This window comes from Leptonotus elevatus, chromosome 11, assembly GCF_054856555.1.
Source record: "Leptonotus elevatus isolate MCC_2025b chromosome 11, RoL_Lele_1.0, whole genome shotgun sequence".
Taxonomy (NCBI): Eukaryota; Metazoa; Chordata; class Actinopteri; order Syngnathiformes; family Syngnathidae; genus Leptonotus; species Leptonotus elevatus.
Genome location: NC_141249.1, coordinates 3368485 through 3391165, shown reverse-complemented (window position 1 = coordinate 3391165; position 22681 = coordinate 3368485). Strand labels below are relative to the sequence as shown.

At 40.6% G+C, this 22681-nt stretch overlaps 3 protein-coding genes across 7 annotated transcripts in view; 2 read left to right on the top strand and 1 right to left on the bottom strand.

The window, feature by feature from the left end:
- Nucleotides 1–1483, bottom strand: part of LOC147165205 (glypican-5-like) — a 62708-nt gene extending 61225 nt beyond the window's left edge. For 2 of the 3 annotated variants that reach the window (XM_086089457.1, XM_086089454.1), the window contains exon 1: nt 1–1217. The gene's annotated coding sequence lies outside the window, so the exon portion shown is untranslated. Of the gene's footprint in view, nt 1218–1276 lie in introns of those variants that run through there. The other variant, XM_086089456.1, reaches the window with a different exon arrangement.
- Nucleotides 856–10873, top strand: nasp (nuclear autoantigenic sperm protein (histone-binding)). Of its 3 annotated transcripts, none has more exons than XM_086089459.1 (14): nt 856–1051; nt 1380–1433; nt 1511–1627; nt 2932–3012; nt 3156–3262; nt 5464–5516; nt 5597–5667; nt 5754–5827; nt 7619–7807; nt 7925–8097; nt 8210–8284; nt 8364–8438; nt 10189–10314; nt 10715–10873. In XM_086089459.1, exons 1-14 carry the CDS (start codon nt 1014–1016, stop codon nt 10736–10738), a joined length of 1257 nt encoding a protein of 418 aa, XP_085945585.1. In that variant the 5' UTR covers nt 856–1013; the 3' UTR covers nt 10739–10873. The 3 variants fall into 3 exon arrangements, with proteins under 3 accessions (XP_085945585.1, XP_085945587.1, XP_085945586.1); XM_086089460.1 differs by lacking the exon at nt 856–1051 and adding an exon at nt 1128–1296; XM_086089461.1 differs by lacking the exon at nt 10189–10314.
- Nucleotides 10874–17092: 6219 nt separating this feature from the next.
- Nucleotides 17093–22681, top strand: part of lrrc7 (leucine rich repeat containing 7) — a 127488-nt gene continuing 121899 nt past the window's right edge. Inside the window, exon 1 of the mRNA XM_086088370.1 lies at nt 17093–17447. The gene's annotated coding sequence lies outside the window, so the exon portion shown is untranslated. The remainder of the gene's footprint in view (nt 17448–22681) is intronic.

Sequence of the window (22681 nt, the reverse complement as noted above, 5' to 3'; positions counted from 1 at the left end):
CTCTCCGGTGCCTCCAAGCGGCGTGGAGAGAGTACAGATCCGTGGCGCATAGACAGCGAGGACCAGAAAAGTGGAGCCCCACCCGGCCACGCCAAAACAACATATCCACGCTTCCGGGTGCGTCAGCAGGAGTGACGACACGATTGGTCCGCAGTGCTCAGAACGCTCAACTCTGCTCAAACCATTGGCTAGCGTCTGCTCAACTCACTACTCAGGGGTCGGCCAGGAGGCTAATTGAAAATACCGAATAAATGCGCCCAACCAAGTAATTTGTATTATCTGGAGAAAAAACATGCCACGTTAACTGATTTATTGTAAACGATTAAAATAAAACACAAATATTAGTAGGCTATAATCCTTAAGACCTGGTCTGATCAGTTTTAAAAATCTAATGAAATGTGCCCACAAAGCACACATTTTTGCCCAACCCCTTTTTAAAAGCACATTCACCGATTGCACATCTAAATGCATCATGCGTTTTTATACAACTAGTTTGGGTTAGGATATGGCCTAGGCTACCATATTCATACAGAGCCAGGTAATTTGGGTACAAATACATTACATATTCATGTGCATTTTTAATCAACGCAGACGAGCTGTGCTGTGCTCAATTAAATATGACTAAAATAAGTACAGTCCATTTAATTAAGTAAATCCCCCCAAAACATACAAACAAACAAAAGCAAACAAACAAGTAGGCCACTTGATAATGTAAATGCGTCATGGGCGATTGAGCACGCCAATCAAGCTTGTTTAAAATGTGCAACATGGGTTGTCTTTGGCAAAGGGTGGAGTCGTAACAAGTGTTACTTTTTCTTCCAACACCACTTGAATACCTCACGAGCTGTGTTGCGGCCCCTTTAAAGACAATCTCCCGCGTTCAGAGTTGAGCGGAAATAGAAAGACTGTTTTTCCTCTATTTAAGCGCGCCAACAAAGACCGCAAAGGACTTGAATCTGCACTTTTGTCGGTCGTGTTGCCTGACCCTGTAGCCCCCGCAAAGCCTCCGAAAGATGATAGAGGAAACGTCTGTCGCGTCAAGCTCTGGGAGGTAAAAGCTTGTAATTTGGCGTTTTAGTGTGCAAACGGAACACGACTACTAGCTTGATCATTGCTAACGTTGATAGCCTCGCGTTATCACCATGGCTGCTATTATTCTTTTGGGTGCTGAGAAAACTATGTAATACCAGAAGTAACTGCTTTTTCAGACGCACGTGGTAAAAATGTGTACAGTTGAACTAACTAGCCAAGTTGGTTAACAATATAGCTTGGTTACCGTGCCATGGCGTGAAGTGGGTACGTTAATGTCCAAATAGACGCCACGTCATTGATACTGAGAAGCGTTGGCTGAACTGACGGCACTAAACTTTGGTTTACAGCAGCGCGGACGAGAAGCCGTGCTCCTCGTCGGCAGCAACAGCAGCGGCCGGCAGGTGTGTGTGTGTGCGTGCGCGTGCATCCTCCTCAATGGGCCTTCCAGATCACTACAACGACGTGTGTGTGTTTGCAGCTGTTCTGAAGACGTCATGGAGGAGGCAAAGAAGCTCATTGGCACAGGGAAAAGACATTTCGTGATGGGTGACGTTGTCTCTGCAGTCAGTGTCTTTCAGGATGCATGCGGCATGTTGTGAGTACACGTGGAGCGGGAAATTGTAGCTTTTCACACAAAATTGTTAGCTAGTTTAGTTGTCAGAAATACAACGGCGTATTAGGGCCACGTATAAATGTTTTTATTAGTGGGGATGTAATATTTCGAGAAACTCACAAATTTAGAATAAATAAACTAGCAGATTTGTGACGTTATAAAGTGGAAAAATTGTGAGACATGCGCATTAGCTAAAATCTGGACGAGGTGTTGGCTTTTGTCCACCAGGAGCTATATAGTGTGAGGATTCATTGGTGGTTAATGGAACACTCTTTATAAAATGGAAAAAGCGAGATGGAGACTGACAACTTCTTAAACATTACTCTTCAGACATGGCAGCTCCAGCCACACTACTTCCTGACCCCTTTTATCTCACTAACACTAACTAATCAGAAGCTAGTAGACTAGGTAAATGCAAGTGAATGAGAACAGCAGATTCAACACATTAACTTAGCTACTTGACTGTTTTACTCTGACTGCACCTATCAGCTTTTATCTTCCCTTTATAGTAGTGTGCGGACCTGCACACTCCACAGTGTCTTTGGGCGAGGGAATGAGTGGTGGAGGGTGACGTCATGTGTGTCCCTACGTAGTATCGGACATGTGGCGTTAGCCTGTCGTTAGCTAGCATACGACACTGCATGCATGAGCTGCTAATTTTCCAGTTAGGATGCTGCAGTTAAGCTTTGAGCCAGAGGTGGCAGTCGCGAGTAAAAATGACATACTGCACAAAGATCCTTTAATGTGTAAATAATTCTGGAAACATAAATGCGCAGGTAAATGTATTTTAACAGAATAACTTAAATATTAAACATTTTGGAATCAGACAGATGCAAGACGCTATATGCCAAATTATGAAACCGCTTGATGCTCAGGCTGTGGACCTTTGCAGAGCAAGGCATATTTGTCGCAGGCATTTCAATACCAAAGGACCCAACGCTTCAAAGTGAGAATGCTTAATATACTAGTTCAGCCATGATGGCCCATTTTTCACTCGATTACTCACTTTATGTATTTTTTTCATCAGTAAAATTATGTTGGCTTTCATTTTCAATTTCATCAATTTGTTTTGGAGTAATTAGTAGATAACTAAGTCGTAAAAATCCGCGCTTTCGTAAAAGCCATTACAGCCACACACAGCCCATCCCTCGCCCCATGCCTTGGTACATGTCACATCGGGGACCGGACATAATTGTACATTCAAAATCATTGTACATAAGCAAGAGCACGAATGATGAACTGGGTTATAGCAGGGCTTCACTGTTATGTTTGTTTGTGCATGTCAGAGCTGCCAGGTATGGAGACACTGCAGATGAGTGTGGCGAGGCCTTTTTCCTGTGTGGGAAGTCCTTACTTGAGCTTGCCAGGTAACCAAAGTTAAAAGTATTTAGGGCTACTATGTTGCATTAATTGTACAATCAAAGTTTATCCTGCCGTAGTCTATTAACGAGAAGTGTTGGCTTTGGTAGCCCAGCATAAATTGCAGTCTGAGTGCATTTGTTTGTGTTAGGATGGAGAACACAGTCCTTGGAAATGCCCTGGAAGGAGTCCCAGAAGGATCTGAAGATGAGGAGCAGCCTAAAAACTCAAATATTGAGAGTGCCAATAACCTTGATGGTAAGGATCTTTATTGGTAACCTAAACTCTAGTCAAAAGTATCTAGGCGTGCTTAATGACTTCATGAATCAGGAGTTGAATTTGATGCATGCATACATTTATGTAGATCAGTGACTTCAGAAATTCCCACTAATGCACTATAACCCACCGTAAACCAGATTAGTCAAATTACAAAAAAGGGACGAACAAAACTACTACATATCTTAGAAATGCTTTTGTATACGTACATTATGTCAGGGCTTAAAGACCTCTGTCGCCATGATGGAATTCCGTCTTTTGAAAAAATAACGAGGGAAAAACAGGTGTGTGTGCTTTGACAATGATGTTGTTAGTCATTTTCAGGTTTGTTATTATTTAATGTCGTTGCACCTCGCCAAACTAAAGCTGTCATGACAGTTGGAATATGTTGCGATTTTGTAGATGCCGCGGGAAGTGGTGCATTATTGACACTCGCCGTTTACTTTAATACATCCATTTAAACTTTTTTTTTTTTGCTTTAATATTTTTGTTTGGACAAGCTATGTACTTGTCATGTACAATATTTAAAAGGAATCTGTGTGCGCTCTATTGCACCACAATACTGTTAGTAGGGATGTTTGAGGCCACTTTTTTCAAACTGTTACCACTAAAAGTACTCGACACATCTAGTGACCAACACCACTAGTACTTTTGATACATCAAATGCCCCCACAAAGAAGACAGATTATTTTAAAGACAAATCTATATATCTCAATATAGCATTTTTCTTCAAATTGCATGAATTTAATGGTAATTTTCAATTCTAATTTCTGGTTCATGATCGAGTACTAATACCTTGAAATAAGGCCTGGTGTTGGCCTGATACGATACCTGGGATCGGTACTCTCGTAGTTTTCGTTCGGAGTCATCATCATCGTGGACATCAATGCGCTTTTTAGTATTGATCGATGCTTTCCGTCTTTGAAAAAAATGCTCAAGCATGAGCTGCTTGCAACCGGTTGTCATTGTTGCATCATTAGCCATTGTCTCCTCAACACTCTAGCTCCGCCTCACGTCTTCTACTGACGCCCACGGTCGGCGGCCCACCCAACCTTGTGCAAAGAGTCATCGCTGCCATCTAGGGGCCAAAACGAGTCATTAAACTAACTAGATCTGCTTGATACTTGATACACAGCTGCTTTCCTCCACCCGTTTCCCCAAAAAATAAAAATAACATAGTGAACGTCTTTTAACGTCCTCGGCGCCCCTCCGTAGGTTTTTGCTAAACGTTTTATAACGTTTATGGCGGTAAAAGAGTTAATTCACAAGCTCATATTATAAATATAGTTATTGTGAAACGGCAAAGCCAGTGGCCGAACGTCAACCTTCCATGAAATCCATTTGCCAGATGATGTATGTTTGTTTCAGTCCGTACAGAAAATAAACACTATTCCCACTTTAATGGTGGTGTACCTCCAGTTAAATAGAATTTTACATGGTTGTTAACTTGTCAGAGATGCTTAATTTGCTTAGTCCAGAATTTAAAAGGCTACGCAAGTCAAAAGGGCTCAAGTTCCAAACTGATGTACATTGTTTCAAGACTTGATGCAAACGATCTGGCAAGTGTAATTTCTTTGAAAATGAGCCAAACTTATTCCCTACATGCCATTGTGGTGCAGAAAACACTCGCGATGAGCTACGAAAGCAGGTGTATGATGCAATGGCAGCGACGCCTGAGACAGTAGGAAGAAAACCTGAGTTGGATTTGGAGAGCAGCACTGAGGTGAAGCAGGAAAATGGTGTTGCAAAGTCCCCGACCGAACAAGCTGGGGGTGACTCTGGAAAGTCCTCTGCTTCCCAATTGAATGGAGTGGCGAAGACTCCGGATGAGAAAGCTGAAGTGAATGGAGTTGTGAACATTGCTGGGGGAAGCCTCACAGAGTCTCCTGAAAAAGAAAGTGTGGCAAAGTCTGAAGAGCAAAATGGGGAGAAGAAAGAAGCTGATGAAGAAAGTGACGACTCCCACACTGAGGAGGAAGCAGAGGGCAGGCAGTAGACCTTTTGATACAAAGCACTAATTCTATTTGCATGATGGGGGGGTGGGGGAGGCACACACACAATCCTGGGTGTTCTTTAATTTTCACATGCTGGTGTTAAAGGGCACTGTTGAGTATTTATTTCTACTTTGGGGCATTGTGTTGAGCACAATTTGTAGCTGCTTGTAAACAATAATTTTCTCCCAGGTGAAGAGGATGATGACGGAGATGATGATGAAGTGGACAAAAATAGTGACAAGGTAATTCCACTGTTTTGGAAATGCCAATTTTTTTTTAAAGATGGGTTTTGTGATCCTTTTTATGTATCCCACACCATCAGGAAGAGGATGAAGTCGGCAATCTGCAATTGGCTTGGGAAATGCTAGAGGTGGCAAAGCTCATCTACAAAAGGCAAGGGCAGATATGCCAAAGGCGCGCCGTTTTCAGGTATTTTTAATCAGTAATTTTCATGCAAACTTTTGAAAAAAATATTTCAGAAAGGAAAGCAAAGAAGACCAGCTCATGGCAGCCCAGGCCTTCTTGAAACTTGGAGAAGTTGGTGTCGAAACAGGTATTTAGCTACTTCTGTATGCTGTTATCAAATGTTTGAATTGGGGCATCTTCATTCAGGGTGCTTGAGATTGCAAATGAATACACAACTCAATATTCCTTTTTTTAAATTCATTTTGAGGCAGTGTGTATGATTATTAAAAATGCAAATATCATTGGCAATGTATTTCCTGAAAAAGGTTTGACTAATGGGTATTAATAACATACCATATTGGACATTTTTGTCCAGTCCACGTCATCACTGTGATGACTGCTACTTTAATGCATGTAGCAGCAACACGTACACCACTACTCTACAGGCGTTCTCTGCTCTGTGGGAACAAAAATGGCAAAACATAATCTGCATTACACTGAGAGGTCATCCTATCCTCGTTGGTTCCGGTGCATCTCGACCGTTCTGTGGTGCCTGACATGTTCATACACTGAAGGCATGCCACTCTAAATTCGGATTTGCCAGTACTGTAAAAGCTTAGAACTCGTGATGCACCGACTATTCGGCCACCGAAAATATTAAATTAAAGCCGAAAGAATATGGCCGAAATAGGATGTTGTGGTGACGCAAGCAAAAAATGCTGCACTATAATGTGCAATTGCACCGCCAGAAAATGCTCAACCCTGGTTTGGTGTTTAATGTATCATTAGCCCACATGTCTGCTGTGTGGGCACGTTTCAATTTATAGTGTGCATTGTTAATATGCCAGTGCTACATAAATATTTTATAATTTTAATTATAATAAATGCAATGATGGTAAAAATTGGCATAATTTTTTTTCCCGGCCAAGAACTTTTCGGTTTCGGCCAAACATTTTCATTTCGGTGCATCCCTACTTGGAACCATTGCTTATCAATCTACAATGTAGCGAGAGTTCACCGTTTTTACCAGGGCTGGACAAAATTAAAAATTAACTTTAGTGACTCCAAAATTTAAATTCAACTATGGGAAGGAGAATTGCAATTCAATTCAAATTTGAATTGCAGCAGGTAGTAATTTTACATTTAAAGTTTGCTCAGATAAGAGATCATTAAAATTGAACAATTGGAAATTATTTGATATGGTCCAAAGGAACGATCCTGCCTCAATGACAAAACATTTGAAAAAGTGTTGACCAATGAATGGATGAAGTTAATTTCGGCAACTACACAGAAAAGAAAGCACAAACATCGCCTCAAACCAACCTACCGAAAAAGGCATGGGCAGATGCTCAGGGCTTATTCATTAGATGCAACAACTACTTAAAGTAGGCTCAGTTTAATCACAAGTACGTTAAATGATTACTTAAAACAGGGACGTGCTGGGAATAATATTCGTCAACTGAGTGGGGTGTCTGCAATAGTAATCGCAGGATGTCGGCCACCGCTCCATTGCCAAATATGTTCCTGGACCCATTTTTGTTCCCAGTCCCTGCGGGCGACCAGCCCGAAAATGTACCGGCCGTTCTGTAAACTCCGGAAATTCCAGATGTCACCAAAAAAAGCGTTCTTTCATTTAATTACTTTGAAGTAAAGACCTATTGCTAAGCTTTCTGACATTAGCGAAATTTACACTGAATTCAACCTCCTGTGGGGTGGAGTCTATTCAAATTCATCAACTGAATTGAATTCAGAATTTTGCGTTTTACATAGCAGTAAAGTTTGGTCTTGTGGTTATGAATATTTTACATTGCCACAGCATTAACGATGTGGAGCATGCTTAAATTGGACCTTGAAGTTGTATTTTGGGTTCTAAATGGGGACCTTGCTGCAGTGTGTGTGTTAAACGCTTTAGTGTTGACTCCCATACTTTGTCCCAAAGGCAACTATCCTCAGGCACTAGAAGACTTCCAGGAATGTTTGGCCTTGCAACTCAAGCACCTTCCTCCTCACAGTCGTTTGCTGGCTGAGACCAGTTACCATGTTGCCACAGCACTGTGCTGCATGGATCAGTACAGCCAGGCCATTCAGCACTACAACAGCGCCATGAAAGTGATTGAGACCCACCTGGGTAAGACCACATATCTTTCAGTTTTAAATTTTTAACATTTCATACGTTAAGGCCAAATAACTCGCCAGGCGTTGAACCAAATAGTGCTGCAGTGCTGATCCTAGTCCTTTTGTATAGCCATGTTGCAGGACAAGATCAATGCAGCAGAGAGCCCCGAAGGGGCAAAAGAGGTGACGACTGAGATGGAGGAACTGAAGCAGCTTCTGCCAGAACTTAAAGAAAAAATAGAAGATGCTGAAGAGACCCAGAAAACAGCCAATGCTGCCTCCCAAGCCATCCGACAGACACTTGTAGGGCCACAGTAAAATCAACAAAATGCTCAACATTTGCTGCTTTAAATTGATTTGAAGAGTCTTGTTGAACTTTATCAACCATTTAACTTTAGTGAATAACCTCCTGCAGGGTGGTGCTTCAACCTCATCAGCATCCCTGAGTGAAAACGGCAGCTCTTCTTCTGCCTTTGCTGCCCCCACACAGGTAAGAGTGCTGCCTTCAGTACAAAATGTACATCTAGTGATTCAAATTTACAGCAAAATTTTTTTTAATATTCATGCAGATCCCAGTGAAATCATCTGATGGTGCGTCGTCTTCAAAAGTGGCCTCAGATATCTCTCACCTCGTCAGGAAGAAGGTGAGAAGAGTTATTTTCAGCAGAGTTTGACTTGACATGTTTTTACTGAAGGACTGAAAACCTGATACTTGCAGTGTTGGGAACGTTACTTTTTAAGTCATTAGTTATAGTTACTAGCTCAAAAAAGTAACTGAGTTAATGATTGAATTACTTAAAATGTAGCGCGTTACCAGTCAAAGTAACCATTTACACTTCTATAAAAAAAAGCTTTATATGAAATATTTGGATAAAAAAAAAAAAAAATTAATAAATAAGAAATTCTAATTATGTCCAGGCTATATAGGGTGTTTTCATTGTCCGAACAGACTGTTTAGAACAATACAATTGTTGGCGCTGTTAATTCCACTAGGCAAGTGTTTCATGGGTGTGTCGGTATGACTTTTCTTTGGCTGTCATGATGCTTGTGGAGTCGCAGTGTCTTGTAATTTTTCTAGGTGGAACAGAATTGTCAGCGACTTGCTCCTCATGGTGATAATTTTTCGGCACATCTCTTACAATGTTATTCTCACCACTGTCAGTCTTGTCTAGGGCTGGGCAATTATGGCCCAAAATTCACATCACAGTAACAGTTGCATCCCTTCACGGTAATGGTACATATCACAATATAAAATTTAGAATAACAACATTTTAATTAGTAATAATTTCCTAAATTATTAATTTCTGGTTAGTTTTAGTAATGTAGTCCATTAGTGAAGCTAAATGGACAAAATAAATAACAAAGCTGAAACTAATTAATTAGGATAGCATTTACATGCAAATCTCAGGTGAGAATTAAAAGATACCTTTATTGTGACAACAGTGCCTCTGTACAATGACATTTTCAAGAAAAGACTGCACAGCTTTTTTTTATTTTTTTATTTTTTATTTTACATATATTTACGGAGGTCTTTAAAGCTGCTCTCTAACAATTTGGCCAAAAAAATCTTTACAAAATCCTTTTTATTTGACCATTTATGACTCAAACATCTTCGATTTAGCAGATTAGCACCTGAGCTGTTCACAATGGGTACTCCTGAAAGCCTCTAGCCAATAGTTTTAAAACTGGATTTGGATTTTCAATTTCCCACCCTGTGGCTTTGACGTCATGTGCGAATTACATACATGAAGAAGGATGTGTGCATTTTCATTTTTTGTCAAAAGGTGGCAGTAGTAATTCAAAATGAGAATTTTCTGCGTTCAGTAGCTTTAATCTCTTCACAACATAAGTAGGGGTAGGCAATACTCCTCGTCAACTTTGCTTTCATGATGTCCAATTTTTACATTGAGTTTTAGTCATCTCTAAAAGGGAGGGGTGGGGGGACGTCTTAATTGATTTGCTGCAGAGTAGGAGGAAGTGATGAAAGTTTTCATTTTTAGCGGATCAGCAGGCAGGATTCAATCACATGACTCTGCGAGGGGGGGGGGGGGTGAAACAAGCAGACAAAAAACGGTTCCTAATGCCATTAGTTTAAACGTTGTTATTCCAAACACTGCAATCTTGCTCCCTTATACATGGTTCACAATCATCAGATTCTTGTCAATAGCCTTTTTTGTACTTTTCTACAGTTCGTGTTTTGTGAATGCCTTGTAATAGTGGTGGTGGCGTGTTTCTTTTTTGTTTGTTTTTGTTTTTTTTCCCCTTCCCAAGTCTGTCTTGCTTTTAAGGTGCATGTGTTAAGTGGTCGCGGCTTTGTGTCCAGTTTGAGAATTTCTCCCCTGGAATAGAGCTGAGAGACTTTTCAGTCTTGTCTTTCTTTACATTTCTACACAGAGAAAAACTGAGGACAACAGCCCATTAAAGGACACTGATGCCAAGCAGGCCAAACAGGAAGCCACAGTTAATGGCAGTGGAAACTCTAGTGCCAACAATGGAGTTTCGGAGCAAAAATCAAAAGAGGCGAGTGTTAGGCTTGTATTGTTCTGCAAAAGGCTAATCTTGCTGTTGATGGTACCTCGGAGCTTGATGACACTTTGTTAGAATTAAGATCAAATTAAACCCCCCCCCCCCTTTTTATTTTTATTTTTTATAAACTTCTTGAAATGCCCTCATCAAGATGAATGTCTCGTCCCTGAATAGGACATGACTATTTTTCTAATGTGGTATACTGTACACTCAAAATCTTGTTTTGGTACAACCTTCAAATGACTAAAGGTTACCACGTGTTTTCTTATGTTAGGCAATTAAACGCCCCACCCAGTTAAATGCTGGAGATAATTACAGTATCAGTATGAAGACATGAAGTTGCAACTTAGTTGTGGGCTTTGTTTGCTCATTTATTGTGCTTATTTCTTTGCAGCCTGCTGTTGAGTCTTCAGCGTGACAAGTTCCAACTTTCCTACTCTTTCAAGACCAGCATGCGTTCCCAACTGTTATTCACTTGTTGTAAATAAGATCTGTTTTCATAGAGTTGTCTGTTCAGTTTTGTATACTTGAAGTAAAACAATTTTTAAATGCACATGTGTAAATTATTTTTCTTCTCTTTCCCGAAACTTTGGAGCTCTAACGCAGGTACAGTGTTGCTCTTTGTACGGGACGGGGATATTGGGATTTAGAAGCTTAAAAAAATAATTGCATTTATTTGGTCAGTTGTACTCTAACATGAAACAGTCCAGTTTGGCTAATACTGTTCCACTTGCTGTCTCATTTTAACTGTTTGTGGAGGTGTACAAAATCTCACAGGGCATAGTGTTTTTTGAGGATGCCAAGGTATGGCATTCATTTTGGGGAAAAAAAGGGTATTTTTGAGCTTGGATAACTGTCAGTTACTATTAATGTAATGGTTGACTAGGAAGTAACGGATGCACTAAATTTCCTACAAAAACTCATTTGAGGTGTAACATTGTCATTTCTCTACTGTCTCAAAGCGTGGTACACTGACAAAGCATTTATTCGCTATTTTCACAATGCTGTGTACAGTGCAGGTTTGCCAAATGAGCACTCTGAAATCACTCTTTAAGCCCGTTTCTGACTGGCTCTGACATCACTTCAAAGCCCCTCTTGAATATGAAATTGTATTCAAGGGTGCAAGGATGCATTCTGTCCTCCTGTTATCACATGATGGGCTCATCTACTGTGAATTATTGCAGTGTTCATCATTCCATTGTCTAGGAGCCACGCAACATGATCATGACGCTAAGAAATTCTTAAGGTATAACTTCATACAAACTAAATAGCACTTTATCTGTAGACTAAAAAAAAATCTGTGCATTGGTGTCCTCCAGTGATGAGAAGCATAGCTACCGTAGGTTTTCATTTTTAGTCTGCAAGTGGCAATCAAGACTAAGACATTCTAATTAATTTACTCAACACTCCAATGGGTTATTTCTACCAGCCTACTGTAACATACCCTCATGCAAGCCGCAGACACCAATTTTAACACCTTACTTTTTGTTTGTCCCCTCCAATAGCCAATCAAAACAAATAATTTCTTTAAAAAAGATTTACAAATGGGCATTGAAGGTAAGGGGTGTCAGTGAAAGTTTGGCCAACTTCAAAGAAGGTGACTTCAAAGCTGTGATTGATGTGGTAAATAGACATCGTTTACATTAAAATGTTCCGCTTTTAGCCAGAGGGGTCGACAAATCTGCAAAAACGCAGAAACTTAAATCATGCACCTTTAATAATCAAGTAATCGTTTAGAGACATTTTTTTTATTGTCCTAATCCTCTGATTTCAGTATATTAACAGTAATTATTCACTGATTTTTTTTAGTCCTTCATGAAAGAAGACTGATTGTTTTCTGTGTTTAGTCAAAATAAGACATTTACAAGCATGTTTTTACTTTGGAAAAACAATGAGTGAACTGGTAACATCGTACAACATCAATCCCCTACCTTTTTTTGTTTTTTAATCACTATCCAAATACAAAGTACATAACCACCAATCTGTATCAGTAATCAGGGGGAAAATGCTTTTGTTATACACTTTAATACAAAATTTAACTGAATGCGATTAGTCTATTAATTGATTGAATAATCGATAAATTCTTCGATTATAAAAATATTCGATAGGGACAGCAGTACATCCTGGTCACCTCCTGTTCCAGCTCTTCCCCCAGTGCAAACATGTAAGGCAACTGTTAAATTTGTTTTATAGTGCAATTAAGAGTATACTGAAACTCCAATGTCGATCAGGACAGTTCTGGTCTCTGCAAGTCTGAACTGTCAACATGCAGAAAAATAAATAAATACTGTATCTCATAAAAGTACACTTCTTACATTTCTGCAGGTATTTAATTATATATTTTCATGAGACAACACGCATTAAGAAATGACACACAAACCCAATGAAAAGTAGTCAGTGTAAAGCTTATATAACTGTAAATTTATGGTTCCCTCAAAATGTAGCTATTAATAGCTAAACACCTGGTAACAAAAGTGAGTACCTCTTAAGTGAAGTGAAATATTTTTGTGTGGCCAGCATTTACCACTACTGCCTTAACCCGCTTGGGCATGAAGTTCACCAGAGCTTCACAGGTTGCCACTGGAATCTTCTTCCACTTCTCTATGACAACATGATCATCATGGAGCTGGTGGTTATTTGAGACATTACGCTGGCTCCTCCACCTTCCGTATGAGGATGCCCCAGTGATGTTCAATCAAGTTTAGGTCTGGAAACATGCTTGAGCAGTCCATCACCATTACCCACAACCTCTTTAGCAAGGCAGTGGTCATCTTGGAGGTGTGTTTGGTTATGATCATTTTAGAATACTGCCCTGCAACTCGTTTCTAGGAAAGGGATCATGCAGTATGTTTTAGTAAATGTTGGCATTCATGGTTCCCTTTATGAACTGTACCTCCCAATGCCGGCAGCACAAGATACAGCCAGAGACCACGACATTCCCACCACCATTCTTGACTGTAGGCAGGACACACTTGTCTTTGTACTCCTCACCTGGTTGCCACCATACACATTTGACACCATCTGAAGCAAATAGAATTATCTTGATCTCATCACACCGCAGGACATCGTTCTATCAATCCTTAGTCCTTAGTCTGCATGTCTTCAGGAAACTCTTTGCGGCCTTGCTTGTGCATCATCTTTAGAAGAGGCTTCCTTCTGAGACAACAACTATGTAAGACCAATTTGATGCAGTGTACGGCACATGGCCTCTGCAGCAGTACTCATAGCAGTCATATGTCTATTTTCCAAAGACAACCTCTGGATGTTTTTGTGACGCTGAGCACGTGCACTCTTCTTTTTTGACCTACCTTAGTGAGTCCTGTTCTGAGCAGAACCTGTCCTGTTAAACGGATGATCTTGGCCACTGTGCTGCAGCACAGATTCAGGGTATTGGCAATCTTCTTAAGGCCCGTTTCCACGGCACGGACTTCAGGGTAAATTTACGGGGCCAGCCTCGTTTGTGTGTATCCCCACTGCAGCAGCCTTACCGACCGAGTCACTGATACGGGAATGAACCGAGGTCCTACTCGTGGGTAGGTACTCCGTTGGCTTGTGCGACGTCGATGCATCCTCAGCTAAGGACTCTTTCACCAAAAGGCAGAATTTTTACGTCTCCCCTCATTCAAATCATCCATCCACGCAATGTACATAAAAATAAAAAGCAGAAAAACCGCAACCGCCTCACATTTTCCTCTTTCCTTGTTCTGATTTTTGCGCCGTGCTTGGGTGACGTCACAGGACAAATTGTCACCTAGTGATTACGTGTCGATAGACGGCGCAAAACTGGGCCGTACTTCACAGTGGAGACACGGCCACGAGTGGGCCGGCTGAGAGGACGGTTCCTGTGTAAGTCCCAACCCCTCTCCCTATACCAAAACGTCCTGAAGTGGAAACGGGGCTTAATAGCCTATGCCATCTTTATGTAGAGCAACACAAGGTGCCAGGGTTGAACTTTTATTGACCAGTATGAGAGCTGTAATACAAAATTTAGCACACCTGCTCCCTAGTCATACTTGAGACCTTGTAACACTGAGTCACTTGACACTGCGGAGGGAAAATGACTGTGCTCAATTAAGACATTTACTACTTTTCATTGTGCCAACATGTCAATTCCTCACAGTTATCATATGAAAATATATAATTAAATATCTGCAGAAATGGGATGGGTTTACTCACATTTGTGTGATACTGTATTAGTTAATGTTTGTCAGCTACTTCCTGGCTCGTGAGAGGTGATGAATAGAATAAAGAGCAGCATCAGTGAAAACAACTGGGTGCCAAAGCTGTGTCTACCAGTTATAGTGTTATCTGGAAAATGCCAAACAGGCTTCATGGTCAGGGCCCACTTGTGGATGTTGGCCCGGGTCAACTTGCAGGGCTCTCCAGCACTCCTCCAAAGTAGCAAACAGAGCTTTTGCTACGAGTTTGTTGCATTCCTAACTCCACCCTGGCCCCACTCACAAACAACTCTGCCGGTGTCTCCTGGGGTCTATTTCACAAACCAGGTTTAGTGAGAACTCTGGGTCAAGAAACCCTGAAATGTGGGAAACTTGAAGCGTTTTCCGCTTCAGAAAGGGAGGTAACTGAAACCAGAGAAAAAGAGGTAACTCTAGCCTGTTTCATAAAAAGAGGTAATTTAAGCAATCGGTCAGTTACCGTAGTAACATGTTCTATGAACCAAACCTGGTCGGTTGCAGGTTTTTCACAATGAAACTCGAGGTTTTCTCTGTCTCCGCCTCCTTTCAGCCACACATCACGACATTTCATTTCCTCATTCATAAAGTCCACTGCAGCGAATTTTTGCGTAAATACGCTTATAGTCTATAGCAGGGGTGGCCAAGTTCGGCCCTCGAGAGCCCCTCTCCAGCCTGTTTTCCATTTCTCCCTCCTTCAGTGCAGCTGAATCTAATGATCAGCTCATCAGTAAGCTTTGCAGAAGCCTGATAATGATCCTAATCATGAATCAGGTATGTTAGTGGAGAGAAACATGGAAAACAGGCTGGATAGTGGTTCTTGGGGACGGAACTTGGCCACCCCTGGTCTATAGCGTAAAGTCCAAACATGGCATGTCCTTTTGGCAATGACCCTATTGATGAAGGTGCCGCATTATTGTGCAGGGAATTAAATATTTGTCGTGAGATTGTTATCAGACCGTGCATAGATATGCTGGCATTTCAGTTAGTTAGTCAGTTATCTTTTTGAATGGTACCGTTTCACATTACAGTCCATCATCTACATCATACACAACTTAATCCATCCTTAGATTTGCAACATTACCGGCGCCGTAGTCATGCGCTCACATCACAGCATATATCGTGTGTTGCGCTCCGCTTTTTTTCTTATAAATGTTTAAATAATGTTTTTATATTTCATTGTAAGTCAATCAACAGGTTTCCCCTGTAATATTATTGTGATTGCAAAGGACTACATTTAAATTTACGCATTGACCCAACACCAGAGCAGCAACGTTCTCCCATGCTGCCTTCCTCTATGGGGAGCCGCTGCGGTGTTGCACTTTTTTTCTAAAGACATGTTCAAATTCGCCATATGATCGCAATTAGATTTTCAGTTGAGAGGGGTAAAAAAACATACAAAAACGCGAAAGCAGAGGACGCCGCCGCGCTCTGTGCTTCCCCGTTGCCATGGTGACTCGACGAATCGGGGCTCCATTGATGTGGACTTTTTAGTGTAGTGGCAACGCCAGGTGAAACTACTCTGCGTTTATATAACTACTCAAATCAGCTGTTCTGAAACCGAAAACGCAGAGTTTTCTATCTCAGGGCAGGTCAACTTGCTGTTCAGGGTTAGGGCGTTTGTTGAACATGCTTTGTGAAATAGACCCCTGGGGTCTTTCCTATGCTCTTCAGGGGCGTAGCCAGAAATTTTTCATTGAGGTGCCCAGGGTGAAATCATGACTCATATAGAGGTGGCCATAACTTCATAACTGAAGTGGTTCTCAACCATGCAGCCATACAGTTCGCATGCCGACCTTGGGCTGCGAGCACCGACTAGTGGGCTGCATAAAATAATTTCAGAGCATATGTTATGAATTCAATGAATTGGAGCTGTTACAATTGTAAATGAGTTGCTCAGCTACAATAGAGTTTTCTGCCACTTGTCGGCAATAAAGCAAATGTCAGTTACTGACCTGTACGCAATAGTAGAAAAGGAAAACGAACGAAATTCATAACTAAGTATTAGTTGGCCACCCCTGGCCACCACGTGCCTCCGCCATCGAATGCTCTTAAAACTGTGCTGGGAAAGACTACAAACCTTCTTTGCCACCTTGCAAAGGATGAGGCGTGATAGATACTCTTTGGCCATTAAACCTAATGTCAGTTAATTTACAAAACATCAGCTTCCCAAGTAAACAGGTTGATATCATGTTCCGGTATGTTTCTTTGAGAGTTAAGTGTCCCCTTTTGTTTTTGAGTAGTTGTATTATACTGCAATGTCAACTTGATATCCCTTTTATCCTGTCACTTGCAGTACCACTATTGCGTTAACTGTTGAGGATGTGCTCAACACAAGCTGCTGCAGAGGACTAAAATATTCAGCACACCTCTACAAATAGAGAGAGTTAAGGACTTGAACTCCTTCCTCTCTCTCCCACATCTCCCCTGCTTTGGCAGTATGCTGTAGTTTCACATGCCTATCTGTTGCTAGGCAACTATAAAATAAAGGCTCTGAAGTCAGAGCGGAGAAAGGGAGAGACCGATAATTCACAAGTACTGCAATTCGCCACTGTTTGTTTGGCGCTGCACATGATCCCCTCACAGCTTTCAGTATCCATCTGTGGATCCATTTGGACTTGTGACTCCTGGTCCGCCATCGGGCAACCAATCAAAACCAGCTGGGGGTGGTCCTGCTGGTTCCCAAGGTTACCCGCGTGATTGACATTCAGTCTCCTGCAGCGGAGCGCGCAGCAATGTATCACTGATGCTCCTGCTTTCCTCCGGAGATTGTGAGGAAATCTGGAAGCAAGGAAGAAAAGATCGGAGGGAGAAGGATGCTTGTGATTTAAAGTCTTACGTTTTCCTGCTTTCCTGATTGGAAAAGATGAAAACGGGAGCCCTGGAAAAAGCCGCTTGAGGAAAAAGGGGAGGACGAAGAAGAAAGATTTGTTGGTGAGAGTTGGTTCTGTCTGCTTTGCTTTTATTGTTGAGCTACTCATGCCAATGTTATGACTTACTGGGACCGGCTTTGACTGTTTTTCATTTTCTGCATGCGTGGGAGTGAAAAAAGGGTTCTTTGCTGTGTGGGTGTTGAAAACCTTTCTACAGTATCGCTATTGTCACGGCTAAAAGAAAATATATGAGCCAGATAAAATACAACTATTCTCGTAAGAACTACATGTGATTCCTATATTAGGGTTTGATGTTAAGGCTTGTCAACTATCTGCATAAGAGGAGGAGGAGTATCAATTACATAATGCTTCATCTCCATCAGGGAGCTTAACATAAATATGCAACACTTGTGTTTCCCTTTTGATTTACGACTGCATGCTCTGCTATGTGTCAAGATTGTATTTATTTATTTTTTATTGTGCATGATATATTAGGACACACTTGTTTATGAGCACCTCCTGTATGTTATACAAAGTCTTCATCAAGACTCCATTGGTGTCATCAGATTTGGTAAACTTGCACTATAATGCATTGCACTAATTTCAAGTGCAAGTAGCATGCGTGCTAGCAGAGCAGGCTTCCCTAAAACTGCAAGTGACCTCGGGTAAGACGACAGCTGCTTGCTTTGTGCCCTAAGGACTCAGTTTTGCACCATCAGGGTTTTTCTGCTTAGCTGCGTCCCCCAGTGGAAGTCCTATTCTTTAACATCTGAGGACACTCTACTTTGGGATCAGGTGTGTTTGTGCAACCAACAGTGCTAACTGGGAACGTAACTCGTTACTAGGCAAAGTAACTATTTTCATTACTTTAAAAAATGCTTTATATGAAATAATAATTTTTTTTCTTAAAGCCGTTTTCAAAAGACATTTGAAATGAGTAGAATTTAAAGATAATTCTACATAAACCTAATTATTTATTGCACTTGTGTGTAAACTCGTGGATCTGCTTGGCTGCCAGGACTACCAATCATGAGATTGGCGCCTGCTGATGATGTCAGGCTACAGTTTTAAAGGTAAACTGTTTTGTGGCTTTGAGAATCCCAATTGTCGTTGATGTAGAGTGACCAGAAGTCCGAGTTTAACTCGGACAGTCCCATTTTGAGCCTTGTGTCCTAAGTCGCAGCGGATTTCGCCAGCTCCATTATTTTGTCTCACTTTTATGCAGGTCCCGTCCCGGCGTTCAACTTTTTAAGCCAATTGTTTGGGCCATGTGTATGTCAATCAGATACTTGTCATAGCAATTCATACGATAAACCAATTAAATAAGAATTTAACTAATATTTCTTCCTATTTACTTTTACACTCACGTTTGCGTTCTTATTCTCATCCGTTAGCCGGCATGTTTTCGTCATACCGGAACCGTGAGCTACTTCTTGCTTCTTTGTCTAAGAATCATGAGAAATATAGTCCTAGTAGCCTAATACTCACCAGTCAGAACCAATGCAAGCTGAGCTTTTCTTGCGGCGTATTTCCAATGTTACAATGCTGGACTGATGTGAGGGAAACAGCACAGCCAGATTCCAATAGCTGCCGTGACCGAGCAAAAAAGGTTGGATAGTGGTGAATGCATTGTCTTGTCTTGTCAACCAAGAGAGCATTTAGCATTAGCTAAAGTAATAAAAGCACCAGTCACCAGATTGACTACATTTGTTATAAATAGTTCCTGGTGAGAATTTTGATTTTCAGCAAAATTATAGTGTCCCAGTTTTTTATTTAGAAAATCTGGTCACCCTAGGACATGTTTAATGGAGAAATATTTCACTTTATATACATACTGTAACAAACTGGTTTATGCATGTTGTTGTTCGTTGTATGTTCTATTTTGCCAAGAGAAGTATTTCCGAGTGTTTGTAGGGGAGGGGGGAGCGTGAGCAGTTAAGAGGAAGGCATACGTTAACGAGAGACCTGTTGCTCGTACCTGATCTTCATCTTATTGTTGTTGTCCTCTTTTTTTCGTGGCTACGGCTTACAGTAGCTGTTTGTGTTCTAAAATAAAAAAGGTGAGACAACCAAGTAACGTCTCATGTTAACTATGATATTTGAGAGATGCAACAATACGTTAAATCTTGCAGCCTGATCATATCTGGTACCGACAGCGGTTAGGAAATGTTGTGCCATAAGCGGATTTGACATAACACAGAGTACATCCTCCCTCCTTCTTTTTTCATTTGGAACCATGAACACATACATTTAAAACAATCATAAAAATTTAACTCTCTGTATTTTATATGGAGACTAATGAACGAGGTGAATGGAATTTTTTTTTCAGTGGGAGTTGTCATAATGGGACGTCCTTGAAGGTGCGTTCTTGCCGGCCGATCATATCTGTGATCTCACAACACAACAGAGCTCTCCCCAACCAGCAAACTTTTTGTAGTATAGTCGAATCGGAAACTAATAAATGAACTGTAACATATTTAACGTACAGTAGCAAAAAATTAAATACAGGTAAAATAATTAATTAGATTAATCCTCTAATGGAAAAAAACAACCTAACACCGTTAGTTTAAGCGGCATTATTCCCAACACTGGCTAACAAGTCATTAAAAAAAAATCTATTTATCATAATGCTGCATTAGTTAAAAACTTCATCAGGTAGTTCACAGCTTTTCAGACACTCTCAGATTTGTGCATGTTAGCCTCTGTAGAGCTTACGGCCTGCCAGTAGAGGAGGAAACAACACATCCTCACAGATCTGTCTAATGCAGATATCTGGGCCTCTTTTCTGCTTCAGTAAACAGTATGCACAGCAGTGGCATAGAAGAGGGCTAGAGAGATCAAACACTGAGTGATATTTGCGTACACAACATTGCCCATGCCTATGGCCTCACCTTCAGGAGGTGTGTTAGCAAAGCAGTTTTTTGATGACAAGTGCCAGTTTAAAACATCACAAGTGCAAAAACAAGAAGAAAAAAAGTTAATGAAAAGAAAAACAAGCTGAGCGGTATTGTATGAGATGGTCATTGAAATCACAAATCAGGAAATAGAATAAAATATTGAAATCATTAAAAAAAAATAAGAAAAAGAAAGAAGACACCACAACAATCTGATTTGCAGTGAAAAAATTAAAAATATGGCATGTGTTGGACTATTCGCTACAATGTATTATAGATGATGATGGACTGACCTCATTCAAACAAATACAAAATGCTCTCATTTCCAGTCTTGGCAATGCTAAAACCCGAACCCTCTGTCAGGTTGAACTGTCAGTATTTGTGGAAGACATATTTGTGCTTGTTAGCAGGATACTTGCTCACTCATGGAGGAGTGATGAACACAACTTCGTCATTATCCAGATTGTCACCAAAATGCAATGTGTTCTTCCTTGGCCCACACAAAGTTGTGCATGCAATCATCTCGTGCCATTTGTGGTACTTATTGATTTGTATCAGTACTACAGTATTTTCCATCAAACAAAATATAAAAAATAACAAAATATATTTAAAGGTTTGCAAAAATTCTACATTTCTGTTTTTTCTGTCAAGATGGGGTCCTGAATGTATACATTTAAAGGGGTCTGAATACTTTCCGTGGTCACTGTACATGCGTACACAATTTGGCTGCTGGTGTATGTCTGTTTGTTTTGGAAATATATGAATTGCATGGGCAATGCTTTCATGCCGACTGAACATAAAATATCGCATTGCCTCACATGCGTTTGTTTGCAGGGGATCAGGGATTGTGCTACTTTGACTGCTAAATGTTATCTTGGTTGACAGTTGAACAACTGTAAACCATGCTATTCACTCACCAGATACGTCAACTTCCATGCTCACCATTCTCCGAGCCTTTTCGGCTTGGTTCCGGTCTGCATCGGAAGCTGGCTGTGTCGTATACCTCTCGGTCCCATAGACATTAATGATGGTCCCACACTGGTAGTTCACCACGTTGTGTCTGTCTGTTTGTGCTTGTGCTGCTACTCATTTTCAACACCGATTGGCTGACTGCAGTGCGATGCTGTTTCAAGTTCACATTTGCAATGGTCGAACAAGCACATTATTTTACATTATTATTATTATTATTATTATTATTATTATTATTATTATAGTTTTTTCCTATCTTGATGCAGACAACATACCAAAACATAATACAATAAATAATAGTAATAATAATAATAATAATAAGTTACAGCATATAGCCTACAGTGTGTGACTGAAAGTAATTTGTCTGTGTCTAGTTACTATATGGTTGCATCATTTTTGGTAGAATTATGAAATGGTGAGCAATGAGCAAGGATGTGAAGAGGGAGCAAACACCGAAAGGCAGACACAAATAGTGGCAACTATATATATATATATATATATATATATATATATATATATTAGGGATGCACCGAAATGAATATTTTTGCCCAAAACCGAAAATGAGAACTGCTTGACTGAAAACTGAAATGGCGGAAAAAAATTATGCCAATAATATTCTCAAATATTTTAGGCATTTTAACAAAGCACAATATAAATTGAAATCCACACCACAGACATTAGAGACATGTTGGCAAATGGTACATTAAACACCAAACGCGGGGTGAGCAACTGAGCATTTTCTGGCGGTGCAATTGCACAAGCTCATAGTCAATGTACAGTACTTCGCACTAGCGGGCACGGATGCGTGTGATGCGAAATGGCGCATTTGTAGGCTATCTGGAGCGGGACAACGTGCGGCGCACTTAAAATCAGCACATTCCCATATTCACCAACGTTTAAAAATAAATAAAAAAAATTTGCACCAGCCAATCGGCTTTGGGAACAGACTGCAAAGTCACACCACGGCATCCTGTACAGATCTGTAGTCACCCGGAGATAGTGGTGTTTACTTGTTTAAAACTGTTGATAGCAATAGTGCTAACATTAGCTAGAGTATTTAGCACGGCCACCAGAATGCAAGTGAAAAAGTGGAAGCGCTCGAGGGGCTCTCATCAAAGAAAAAAGGCTTCTGGTGTGTACAATGAAGCTATATATATATATATATATATATATATATAGAGAGAGAGAGAGAGAGAGAGAGAGAGAGAGAGAGAGAGAGAGAGAGAGAGAGAGAGAGAGATGCAAATTAATTTACTTGTCTTTGGTAAGTTGTTTTAGTGAAACACTTTTTCCTTCAATTTCTTGCATCTGCCTATGCAGTTTCTATGTTTCCATAGTGCCACACAGAAAGATTCATCCCACACAGTTTCTCCTCCGTTTTAGCGATTATTTTTCTCTTTGACTCTCGTCAGTCACGATTTTCCTTTTCTTC

Excerpts from the sequence above, each read along its gene's own strand:
- nasp (XM_086089459.1), top strand. The coding sequence starts at position 1,014 with ATGATAGAGGAAACGTCTGTCGCGTCAAGCTCTGGGAG. Across the intron at positions 1,052-1,379 it reads GTCGCGTCAAGCTCTGGGAG|CAGCGCGGACGAGAAGCCGT; the intron begins GTAAAAGCTTGT and ends TTTGGTTTACAG. Across the intron at positions 8,285-8,363 it reads CCTTTGCTGCCCCCACACAG|ATCCCAGTGAAATCATCTGA; the intron begins GTAAGAGTGCTG and ends ATATTCATGCAG.